The sequence below is a fragment of the Panulirus ornatus genome, chromosome 11 (assembly GCF_036320965.1).
Source record: "Panulirus ornatus isolate Po-2019 chromosome 11, ASM3632096v1, whole genome shotgun sequence".
Lineage (NCBI taxonomy): Eukaryota > Metazoa > Arthropoda > Malacostraca > Decapoda > Palinuridae > Panulirus > Panulirus ornatus.
In genome coordinates, this window is record NC_092234.1 from 51,437,136 (window position 1) to 51,449,973 (window position 12,838).

General features: G+C 41.4%; 1 protein-coding gene across 1 annotated transcript in view; it reads right to left on the bottom strand.

Annotated features, from left to right (window-relative positions):
• Window positions 1–12,838, bottom strand: part of LOC139751519 (uncharacterized) — a 302,420-nt gene that overhangs the window by 142,689 nt on the left and 146,893 nt on the right. Inside the window, exon 13 of the mRNA XM_071667018.1 lies at window positions 2,114–2,223. Within this exon, the coding sequence (XP_071523119.1) occupies window positions 2,114–2,223 (110 nt within the window). The remainder of the gene's footprint in view (window positions 1–2,113; window positions 2,224–12,838) is intronic.

Genomic DNA, 12,838 nt, shown 5'->3' on the forward strand with positions numbered 1-12,838 from the left:
AACCCTATCATATGCCTTCTCCAGATCCATAAATGCTACATACAAATCCATCTGTTTTTCTAAGTATTTCTCACATATACTCTTCAAAGCAAACACCTGATCCACACATCCTCTACCACTTCTGAAACCATACTGCTCTTCCCCAGTCTGATGCTCTGTATATGCCTTCACCCTCTCAATCAAAACACTCCCATATAATTTCCCAGGAATACTCAACAAACTTTTGCCTTTGTAGTTTAAACACTCACCTTTATCCCTTTTGCCTTTGTACAATGGCACAATGCATGCATTCATCCCATCTCAAGCACTTCACCATGATCCATACCTACACTGAGTATCCTTACCAACCAATCAACATATTTAAGAGAAACAGGTATGTAGAGCTACATGCAGCAGGTACTTGTGTAGTCTCTCGGAAGAATAAGGATTCACAGTGGCTGATACATATATGATTTCTGCAGTCAAAGCTTCCAGGCAGGAGCTTGGTACATAAATATTCCTGAAACATGACCTAACTGGAATAACTCATACTGCTGCCATAAGAGAGGAATATTTTTTCAAACTGCATGAGACGGTTTTCTTGATCATGGTAGAAAGGGTAGTGCAACAATTGCAGGCTGCCACTATGCCATTCCAACCCCACTAATCATGCTGATACTCTTGCTGAATTTGACTGAGATCAACTAAGTATATTCATAAGATGATGAATGTCCATTTAGTGAAGATGAGAGATACAGTGACTTTAGCAGAGACAGTGAGGGTAGAAATAATCCACACACACCACCATCAACATGAGCACAGAGTGTGAGTAGTGGGGACAGAGCAAGTAGCTGTATATGGGGCTAGCAGGTTACACCATTTATGCTAAAATACTTCATGTGTGATTCCTCAAATTCTAAAACAGGAATTATTATTCAAAGGAACTTTCTTTTTTCTATAGTTTATTGACACAAACATAAGAGAAAAGAATGTGGATGAAACAAACTTAAATTTTCAGTATCAGGAACACATTTCCTCTATTTTCACTTCACTCTAGATTGGCTAATGAGATCAACAAAATCAAGGATTGGATGTGTCTTTTCCTTTCTGTGATGATTCTTGTCACTTGTGAAAAGAAACAGAAGCAATGACTACTGGATACTGAATGATATGTACAGTATGAAGAAGTTTGGAAAGCTACAGCCTTATTACCACTTTCTTCAACTTATTCATTTTGTTGACAATAAACAACTTGAGGTGCTGAGGATCCAGCATATTCTTAAAAATATATGCACAAAATTCCAGATGAATTTCATGCCTTTTCAAGATTTTTGAAAAGATGAGACTATAGAGCTGTGGATAGGTGGTCTGGCATATGTTCTAGATGCAACAATGTTTTCAAATTAACAGAGAAAATTATAAGTATCTTGACCAATACTTTTAACATGAATATACTTTTTCTTTTAAACTATTCGCCATTTCCCGCGTTAGCGAGGTAGCATTAAGAACAGAGGACTGGGCCTTTGAGGGAATACCCTCACCTGGCCCAATTCTCTGTTCCTTCTTTTGGAAAATTAAAAAAAAAAACGAGAGGGGAGGATTTCCAGCCCCCCGCTCCCTCCCCTTTTAGTCGCCTTCTACAACACGCAGGGAATACGTGGGAAGTATTCTTAATCCCCTATCCCCAGGGATGAATATACTTATAGTACGTAAAAACAGTTATCCATGTACAGTAATCACTACATTTCGCAAGAAAATTGAGTAGAAGAAGACAATCCTGCTGCTACATCATGCATCTAGCAGTGCAGTGAGAGCTATGTAAACTAGAAAATACACACATGCTGTTGGCTTATGGACATTGTGATCCAGTTGAGTCCTACACTTCATTGTTGCCATCAGGAGATAATACACTACTCATTTTCATTACTAAATATGTTTAATAAATCTTTTTAATTCTTATAATTACTGCCACATAGGGGGGTAAACCATAAAACTAACCAGGTGCAATGAACGAGGTTAACTCCATTTTGTAAATATGTTGTATAGATATGTGAAGGTCCTTTTAAGTATCCAATGACTCAAAAGTAACCAGCTACTGTAACGCATGTCCATATCACCGTACTCCCTCCCTTACCTGCCGATCCTTTTTCACCCTTGAATTCAGTGTAGTTTGATGCACCCACAGTTATAAGTGTTCCAGCTCTACCTCGGTTGCCTCGTTCTCCTTTTACTCCTTTGGTTCCTCTGAAATGTTGAAAATGAATGAACTATGTTTGTATGAAGAAGTATCTCAAAATAATGACAATAGGAAACAAATCAGATAAAGCAAAACAAGTACCCCTACTACAAGTAAACCTCCCAAGAAGGTAAGAAAGATCTTTAACTTTAAGGAAAAGATAAGAACAATGGATGAAGTAGAGTGTTGGTCAGGCACTTCAGCAGTTGCTCATAAATATTGGTTTGATTATAGCAGCATCCACATCATCAAGCTGAAAAGCAATTCAATTAGGAAAGCCTTTCTCAGCCAACTGTTTCAAAGATGGTAGTGCATCTCAAACTACTGGTAAGGCTAAACCCTGACATATGTTGAAATCTGCCAAAATTAGCTGAAATATACCAGAATAAAAAATGTATGCCATCCAAATTGTCTAAGTTTCATTCACATGAGGCAATAGAAAAATGTTCGATATAAAGAAAGAAAACATTCACAGCTGGAGAAAAAATAATCAGTTTGCCTTAGTGTTCTCATTAAGTCAGTCTACCACATACTGATACACATCTTAAATGATGAATTACAAAAGATGAATAATACAAGAAACAAGTGATATAAGACTTGAACTTGGAAGAAACAAAATACTTGTGGCAACATACTGATAACTATGGTAAGCACTAAAAACACCATGGTGCTGATATGCCTTCCCAAGCAGTATCATTACCTTGTTTGCAGTGCTTTTAGTGCACCTGCCTATCATATTAGGACAAAGTCTATCTTGTCCCACATATCTCCATTACTTCTGAGGATGATTCTGTAGTTTTGTGACCTTGGCCCCTCCTTTCTAGTAATATAATCATAATGATGTGAAATTATGAAAATGTTGACTAAGCCTCATTTTTTATAACTCACTGATTGATGAATCAGTGGTTGATACCCTTATATATGCTTTATTCAATATACAGAATATTCATTCTGAATAGAAGTAATAACCTTCCTTTGAGTAAATTCATGGTGAATCATTGTACTTAATCGCTGTTTCCTGCATCAGTGAGATAGCATCAGATGAAGAATGACCCATGCACTCATATACACATATGGAAACCCTCCTCTCCTTGTATTTTAACTTTCTAAAAGGGGAAACAGAAGAAGGAGTAATGCGGGGAGTGCTCATCCTCCTCAAAGGCTCAGATTGGAGTGTCTAAATGTGTGTAGATGTAACCAAGAAGAGAAAAAAGGAGAGATAGGTAGTATGTTTGAGGAAAGGAACCTGGATGTTTTGGCTCTGAGTGAAACTAAGCTCAAGGGTAAAGGGGAAGAGTGGTTTGGGAATGTCTTGGGAGTAAAGTCAGGGGTTAGTCAGAGGACAAGAGCAAGGGAAGGAGTAGCACTACTCCTGAAACAGGAGTACTAGGAGTATGTGATAGAGTGTAAGAAAGTAAACTCTAGATTGATATGGGTAAAACTGAAAGTGGATGGAGAGAGATGGGTGATTATTGGTGCATATGCACCTGGGCATGAGAAGAAAGATCATGAGAGGCAAGTGTTTTGGGAGCAGCTGAGTGAGAGTGTTAGTAGTTTTGATGCACGAGACCAGGTTATAGTGATGGGTGATTTGAATGCAAAGGTGAGTAATGTGGCAGTTGAGGGAGTAATTGGTATACATGGAGTGTTCAGTGTTGTAAATGGAAATGGTGAAAAGCATGTAGATTTCTGTGCTGAAAAAGGACTGGTGATTAGGAATACCTGGTTTAAAAAGAGAGATATACATAAGTATACACATGTAAGTAGGAGAGATGGCTAGAGAGCGTTATTGGATTATGTGTTAATTGATAGGCGCGCGAAAGAGGGATTTCTGATCATCATCTTGTGGAGGTGAAGGTGAACATTTGTAGAGGTTTTCAGAAAAGAAGAATGTTGAGGTGAAAAGAGTGGTGAGAGTAAGCGAGCTTGGGAAGGACACTTGTGTGAGGAAGTACCAGAAGAGAATGAGTACAGAATGGAAAAAGGTGAGAACAAAGGACATGAGGGGAGTGGGGGAGGAATGGGATGTATTTAGGGAAGCAGTGATGGCTTGTGCAAAAGATGCTTGTGGCATGAGAAGCGTGGGAGTTGGGCAGATTAGAAAGGGTAGTGAGTGGTGGGACGAAAAAGTAAGATTGTCAGTGAAAGAGAAGAGAGGGGCATTTGGACAATTTTTGCAGGGAAATAATGCAAATGACTAGCAGATGTATATAAGAAAGAGGCAGGAGGTCAAGAGAAATGTGCAAGAGGTGAAAAAGAGGGCAAAAGAGAGTTGGGGTGAGAGAGTATCATTTAATCTTAGGGAGAATAAAAACATGTTTTGGAAGGAGGTAAATAAAGTGCGGAAGACAAGGGAATCAATGGGAACTTCAGTGAAGGTGGCTAATGGGGAGGTGATAACAAGTAGTGGTGATGTGAGAAGGAGATGGAGTGAGTATTTTGAAGGTTTGTTGAATGTGTTTGATGATAGAGTGGCAGATATAGGGTGTTTTGGTTGAGGTGGTGTGCAAAGTGAGAGTGTTAGGGAGAATGATTTGGTAAACAGAGAAGAGGTAGTAAAAGCTTTTCAGAAAATGAAAGCTGGCAAGGCAGCAGGTTTGGATGGTATTGCAGTGGAATTTATTAAAAAAGGGTGTGACTGTATTGTTGACTGGTAGGTAAGGTTATTTAATGTATGTATGACTCATGGTGAGGTGCCTGAGGATTGACATAATGCTTGCATAGTGCCATTGTATAAAGGCAAAGAGGATAAAAGTGAGTGCTCAGTTTACATAGGTATAAGTTTGATGAGTATTCCTGGGAAATTATATGGGAGGGTGTTGACTGAGAGAGTGAAGGTATGTATAGAGCATCAGATTGGGGAAGAGCAGTGTGGTTTCAGAAGGGGTAGAGGATGTGTGGATCAGGTGTTTGCTTTAAAGAATGTATGTGAGAAATACTTAGAAAAGCAAATGGATGTGTATGTAGCATTTATGGATCTGGAGAAGGCATATGATAGAGTTGATAGAGATGCTCTGTGGAAGGTATTAAGAATATATGGTGTGGGAGGTAGGTTGTTAGAAGCAGTGAAAAGTTTTTATCGAGGATGTAATGAAAGTGTACGTGTAGGAAGAGAGGAAAAAGATTGGTTCTCAGTGAATGTAGGTTTGTGGCAGGGGTGTGTGATGTCTCCATGGTTGTTTAATTTGTTATGAATGGGTTGTTAAGGAGGTGAATGCAAGAGTTTTGGAAAGAGGGGCAAGTATGCAGTCTGTTGTTGATGAGAGAGCTTGGAAAGTGAGTCAGTTGTTGTATGCTGATGATACAGCGCTGGTGGCTGATTACTGTGAGAAACTGCAGAAGCTGTTGACTGAGTTTGGTGAAGTGTGTGAAAGAAGAAAGCTGAGAGTAAATGTGAATAAGAGCAAGGTTATTAGGAACACTAGGGTTGAGAGATAAGTCAATTGAGAGGTAAGTTTGAATGGAGGAAAACTGGAGGAAGTGAAGTGTTTTAGATATCTGGGAGTGGATTTTGGCAGCTGGTGGAACCATGGAAGCAGAAGTGAATCATAGGGTGAGGGAGGGGGCGAAAGTTTTCAGAGTGTTGGAGAATGTGTGGAAGTCGAGAACATTATCTCGGAAAACAAACATGGGTATGTTTGAAGGAATAGTGGTTCCAACAATGTTATATGGTTGCAAGGCGTGGGCTATAGATACAGTTGTGTGGAGGAGGGTGGATGTGCTGGAAATGAGATGTTTTAAGGACAACATATGGTGTGAGGTGGTTTGATTGAGTAAGTAATAAAAGGGTAAGAAAGATGTGTGGTAATATAAAGAGTGTGGTCGAGAGAGCAGAAGAGGGTGTTTTGTAATGGTTTGGTCACATGGAGAGAATGAGTGAGGAAAGATTGACCAAGAGGATATATGTGTCAGAGGTGGAGGGAACAAGAAGTGGGAGACCAAATTGGAGGTGGAAAGATGGAGTGAAAAAGATTTTGAGTGATCGGGGCCTGAACATGCAGGAGGGTGAAAGGCGTGCAAGGAATAGAGTGAACTGGAACGAAGTGGTATATATATATATACATATATATATATATATATATATATATATATATATATATATATATGTATATATATATATATATATATATATATATATATTCATCATTCATTCATACTATTCGCCATTTCCCGCATTAGCGAGGTAGCGTTAAGAACAGAGGACTGGGCCTTTGAGGGAACATCCTCACATGGCCCCCTTCTCTGTTCCTTCTTTTGGAAAAAAAAAAAAAATGAGAGGGGAGGATTTCCAGCCCCCCGCTCCCTTCCCTTTTAGTCGCCTTCTACGACACGCAGGGAATACGTGGGAAGTATTCTTTCTCCCCTATCCCCTATATATATATCGGAAAGCAAAAATGGGTATGTTTGAAGGTATAGTGGTTCCAACAATGTTGTATGGTTGCAAGGCGTGGGCTATGGATAGAGCTGTGCCCAGGAGGATGGATGTGCTGGAAATGAGATGTTTGAGAACAATGTGTGGTGTGAGGTGGTTTGATCGAGTAAGTAACGTGAGGGTAAGAGAGATGTGTTGAAATAAAAAGAGCGTGGCTGAGAGAGCAGAAGAGGATGTTTTGAAATGGTTTGGGCACATGGAGAGAATGAGTGAGGAAAGATTGACCAAGAGGATATATGTGTCGGAGGTGGAGGGAACGAGAAGTGGGAGACCAAATTGGAGGTGGAAAGATGGAGTGAAAAAGATTTTGTGTGATCGGGGCCTGAACATGCAAGAGGGTGAAAGGAGGGCAAGGAATAGAGTGAATTGGATCGATGTGGTATACCGGGGTTGACGTGCTGTCAGTGGATTGAATCAAGGCATGTGAAGCGTCTGGGGTAAACCATGGAAAGCTGTGTAGGTATGTATATTTGCGTGTGTGGACGTATGTATATACATGTGTATGGGGGGGGTGGGGCCATTTCTTTCGTCTGTTTCCTTGCGCTACCTCGCAAACGCGGGAGACAGCAAGAAAAAAAAAAAAAATATATATATATATATATATCCCTGGGGATAGGGGAGAAAGAATACTTCCCACGCATTCCTCACATGTCGTAGAAGGCGACTAAAGGGGACAGGAGCGGGGGATCAGAAACCCTCCCCTCCTTGTATTTTAACTTTCTAAAAGCGGAAACACAAGAAGGAGTCACGCGAGGAGTGCTCATCCTCCTTGAAGCCTCAGATTGGGGTGTCTAAATGTGTGTGGATGTAACCAAGATGAGAAAAACGGAGAGATAGGTAGTATGTTTGAGGAAAGGAACCTGGATGTTTTGGCTCTGAGTGAAACAAAGCTAAAGGGTAAAGGGGAAGAGTGGTTTGGGGATGTCTTGGGAGTAAAGTCAGGGGTTAGTGAGAGGACAAGAGCAAGGGAAGGAGTAGCACTACTCCTAAATCAGGAGTTGTGGGAGTATGTGATAGAGTGTAAGAAAGTAAATTCTCGATTAATATGGGTAAAACTGAAAGTTGATGGAGAAAGATGGGTGATTATTGGTGCATATGCACCTGGGCATGAGAAGAAAGATCATGAGAGGCAAGTGTTTTGGGAGCAGCTGAATGAGTGTGTTAGTGGTTTTGATGCACAAGACCGGGTTATAGTGATGAATGATTTGAATGCAAAGGTGAGTAATGTGGCAGTTGAGGGAATAATTGGTATACATGGAGTGTTCAGTGTTGTAAATGGAAATGGTGAAGAGCTTGTAGATTTATGTGCTGAAAAAGGACTGGTGATTGGGAATACCTGGTTTAAAAAGGGAGATATACATAAGTATACGTATGTAAGTAGAAGAGATGGCCAGAGAGTGTTATTGGATTACGTGTTAATTGATAGATGCACGAAAGAGAGACTTTTGGATGTTAATGTGCTGAGAGGTGCAACTGGAGGGATGTCTGATCATTATCTTGTGGAGGTGAAGGTGAAGATTTGTGGGGGTTTTCAGAAAAGAAGAGAGAATATTGGGGTGAAGAGAGTGGTGAGAGTAAGTGAGCTTGGGAAGGAGACTTGTGTGAGGAAGTTCCAGGAGAGACTGAGTACAGAATGGAAAAAGGTGAGAACAAAGGAGGTAAGGGGAGTGGGGGAGGAATGGGATGTATTTAGGGAAGCAGTGATGGCTTGCGCAAAAGATGCTTGTGGCATGAGAAGCGTGGGAGGTGGGTTGATTAGAAAAGGTAGTGAGTGGTGGGATGAAGAAGTAAGATTATTAGTGAAAGAGAAGAGAGAGGCATTTGGACGATTTTTGCAGGGAAAAAACGCAAATGAGTGGGAGAGGTATAAAAGAAAGAGGCAGGAGGTCAAGAGAAAGGTGCAAGAGGTGAAAAAGAGGGCAAATGAGAGTTTGGGCAAGAGAGTATCATTAAATTTCAGGGAGAATAAAAAGATGTTTTGGAAGGAGGTAAATAAAGTGCATAAGACAAGGGAGCAAATGGGAACTTCAGTGAAGGGGGCTAATGGGGAGGTGATAACAAGTAGTGGTGATGTGAGAGGGAGATGGAGTGAGTATTTTGAAGGTTTGTTGAATGTGTTTGATGATAGAGTGGCAGATATAGGGTGTTTTGGTCGAGGTGGTGTGCAAAGTGAGAGGGTTAGGGAAAATGATTTGGTAAATAGAGAAGAGGTAGTAAAAGCTTTACGGAAGATGAAAGCCAGCAAGGCAGCAGGTTTGGATGGTATTGCAGTGGAATTTATTAAAAAAGGGGGTGACTGTATTGTTGACTGGTTGGTAAGGTTATTTAATGTATGTATGATTCATGGTGAGGTGCCTGAGGATTGGCGGAATGCTTGCATAGTGCCATTGTACAAAGGCAAAGGGGATAAGATTGAGTGCTCAAATTACAGAGGTATAAATTTGTTGAGTATTCCTGGTAAATTATATGGGAGGGTATTGATTGAGAGGGTGAAGGCGTGTACAGAGCATCAGATTGGGGAAGAGCAGTGTGGTTTCAGAGGTGGTAGAGGATGTGTGGATCAGGTGTTTCCTTTGAAGAGTGTATATTTACTATATTTTGCTTTGTCGCTGTCTCCCGCGTTAGCGAGGTAGCGCAAGGAAACAGACGAGAGAATGGCCCAACCCGCCCACATACACATGTATATACATACATGTCCACCTATGCACAATATACATACCTATACATCTCAATGTACACATATATATACACACACAGACATATACATATATACACATGTACATAATTCATACTGTTTGCCTTTATTTGTTCCTATCGCCACCTCGCCACACATGGAATAACAACCCCCTCCCCCCTCATGTGTGCGAGGTAGCGCTAGAAAAAACACCAAAGGCCCCATTCGTTCACACTCAGCCTCTAGCTGTCATGTAATAATGCACCGAAACCACAGCTCCCTTTCAACATCCAGAACCCACACACTTCGCATGGTTTACCCCAGACGCTTCACATGCCCTGGTTCAATCGATTGACAGCACGTCAACCCCGGTATACCACATCGTTCCAATTTACTCTATTCCTTGCACGCCTTGAACCCTCCTGCATGTTCAGGCCCCGATCACTCAAAATCTTTTTCACTCCATCTTTCCACCTCCAAATTTGGTCTCCCACTTCTCCTCGTTTCCTCCACCTCTGACACATATATCCTCTTGGTCAATCTTTCTCCACTCATTCTCTCCATGTGACCAAACCATTTCAAAACACCCTCTTCTGCTCTCTCAACCACACTCTTTTTATTTCCACACATCTCTCTCACCCTTACATTACTTACTCGATCAAACCACCTCACACCACATATTGTCCTCAAACATCTCATTTCCAGCACATCCACCCTCCTGCGCACAACTCTATCCATAGCCCATGTCTCGCAACCATACAACATTGTTGGAACCACTATTCCTTCAAACATACCCATTTTTGCTTTCCGAGATAATGTTCTCGACTTCCAAACATTCTTCAAGGCTCCCAGAATTTTCGCCCCCTCCGCCACCCTATGATTCACTTCCGCTTCCATGGTTCCATCCGCTGCCAGATCCACTCCCAGATATCTAAAACACTTCACTTCCTCCAGCTTTTCTCCATTCAAACTTACCTCCCAATTGACTTGACCCTCAACCCTACTGTACCTAATAACCTTGCTCTTATTCACATTTACTCTTAACTTTCTTCTTTCACACACTTTACCAAACTCAGTCACCAGCTTCTGCAGTTTCTTACATGAATCAGCCACCAGCGCTGTATCATCAGCGAACAACAACTGATTCACTTCCCAAGCTCTCTCATCCACAACAGACTTCATACTTGCCCCTCTTTCCAAAACTCTTGCATTCACCTCCCTAACAACCCCATCCATAAACAAATTAAACAACCATGGAGACATCACACACCCCTGCCGCAAACCTACGTTCACTGAGAACCAATCACTTTCCTCTCTTCCTACACGTACACATGCCTTACATCCTCGATAAAAACTTTTCACTGCTTCTAACAACTTGCCTCCCACACCATATATTCTTAATACCTTCCACAGAGCATCTCTGTCAACTCTATCATATGCCTTCTCCAGATCCATAAATGCTACATACAAATCCATTTGTTTTTCTAAGCATTTCTCGCATATATTCTTCAAAGGAAACACCTGATCCACACATCCTCTACCACTTCTGAAACCACACTGCTCTTCCCCAATCTGATGCTATGTACATGCCTTCACCCTCTCAATCAATACCCTCCCATATAATTTACCAGGAATACTCAACAAATTTATACCTCTGTAATTTGAGGCCTCACTCTTATCCCCTTTGCCTTTGTACAATGGCACTATGCAAGCATTCCGCCAATCCTCAGGCACCTCACCATGAGTCATACATACATTAAATAACCTTACCAACCAGTCAACAATACAGTCACCCCCTTTTTTAATAGATTCCACTGCAATGCCATCCAAACCTACTGCTTTGCCGGCTTTCATCTTCCGTAAAGCTTTAACTACCTCTTCTCTATTTACCAAATCATTTTCCCTAACCCTCTCACTTTGCACACCACCTCGACCAAGACACCCCACATCTGCCACTCTATCATCAAACACATTCAACAAACCTTCAAAATACTCACTCCATCTCCTTCTCACATCACCACTACTTGTTATCACCTCCCCATTTGCCCCCTTCACTGAAGTTCCCATTTGCTCCCTTGTCTTACGCACTTTATTTACCTCCTTCCAAAGCATCTTTTTATTCTCCCTGAAATTTAATGATACTCTCTCACCCCAACTCTCATTTGCCCTCTTTTTCACCTCTTGCACCTTTCTCTTGACCTCCTGCCTCTTTCTTTTATACCTCTCCCACCCATTTGCATTTTTTCCCCGCAAAAATCGTTCAAATGCCTCTCTCTTCTCTTTCCCTAATAATCTTACTTCTTCATCCCACCACTCACTACCTTTTCTAATCAACCCACCTCCCACGCTTCTCATGCCACAAGCATCTTTTGCGCAAGCCATCACTGCTTCCCTAAATACATTCCATTCCTCCCCCACTCCCCTTACCTCCTTTGTTCTCACCTTTTTCCATTCTGTCTCTCCTGGTACTTCCTCATACAAGTCTCCTTCCCAAGCTCACTTACTCTCACCACTCTCTTCACCCCAACATTCTCTCTTCTTTTCTGAAAACCCCAACAAATCTTCACCTTTGCTTCCACAAGATAATGATCAGACATCCCTCCAGTTGCACCTCTCAGCACATTAACGTCCAAAAGTCTCTCTTTCGTGCGTCTATCAATTAACACGTAATCCAATAATGCTCTCTGGCCATCTCTCCTACTTCCATATGTATACTTATGTATATCTTGCTTTTAAAACCAGGTATTCCCAATCACCAGTCCTTTTTCAGCACATAAATCTACAAACTCTTCACCATTTCCATTTACAACACTGAACACTCCATGTATACCAATCATTCCCTCAACTGCCACATTACTCACCTTTGCATTCAAATCATACATCACTATAACCCGGTCTTTTGCATCAAAACCACTAACACACTCATTCAGCTGCTCCCAAAACACTTGCCTCTCATGATCATTCTTCTCATGCCCAGGTGCATATGCACCAATAATCATCCATCTCTCTCCATCCACTTTCAGTTTTACCCATATCAATCTAGAATTTACTTTCTTACACTCTATCACATACTCCCACAACTCCTGATTCAGGAGTAGTGCTACTCCTTCCCTTGCTCTTGTCCTCTCACTAACCCCTGACTTTACTCCCAAGACATTCCCAAACCACTCTTCCCCTTTACCCTTTAGCTTTGTTTCACTCAGAGCCAAAACATCCAGGTTCCTTTCCTCAAACATACTACCTATCTCTCCTTTTTTCTCATCTTGGTTACATCCACACACATTTAGACACCCCAATCTGAGCCTTCGAGGAGGATGAGCACTCCTCGCGTGACTCCTTCTTGTGTTTCCGCTTTTAGAAAGTTGAAATACAAGGAGGGGAGGGTTTCTGGCCCCCCGCTCCCTTCCCCTTTAGTTGCCTTCTACGACACGTGAGGAATGCGTGGGAAGTATTCTTAATCCCCTATACCCAGGGATAATGTATGAAGAATGTATGTGAGAAATACTTAGAAAAACAA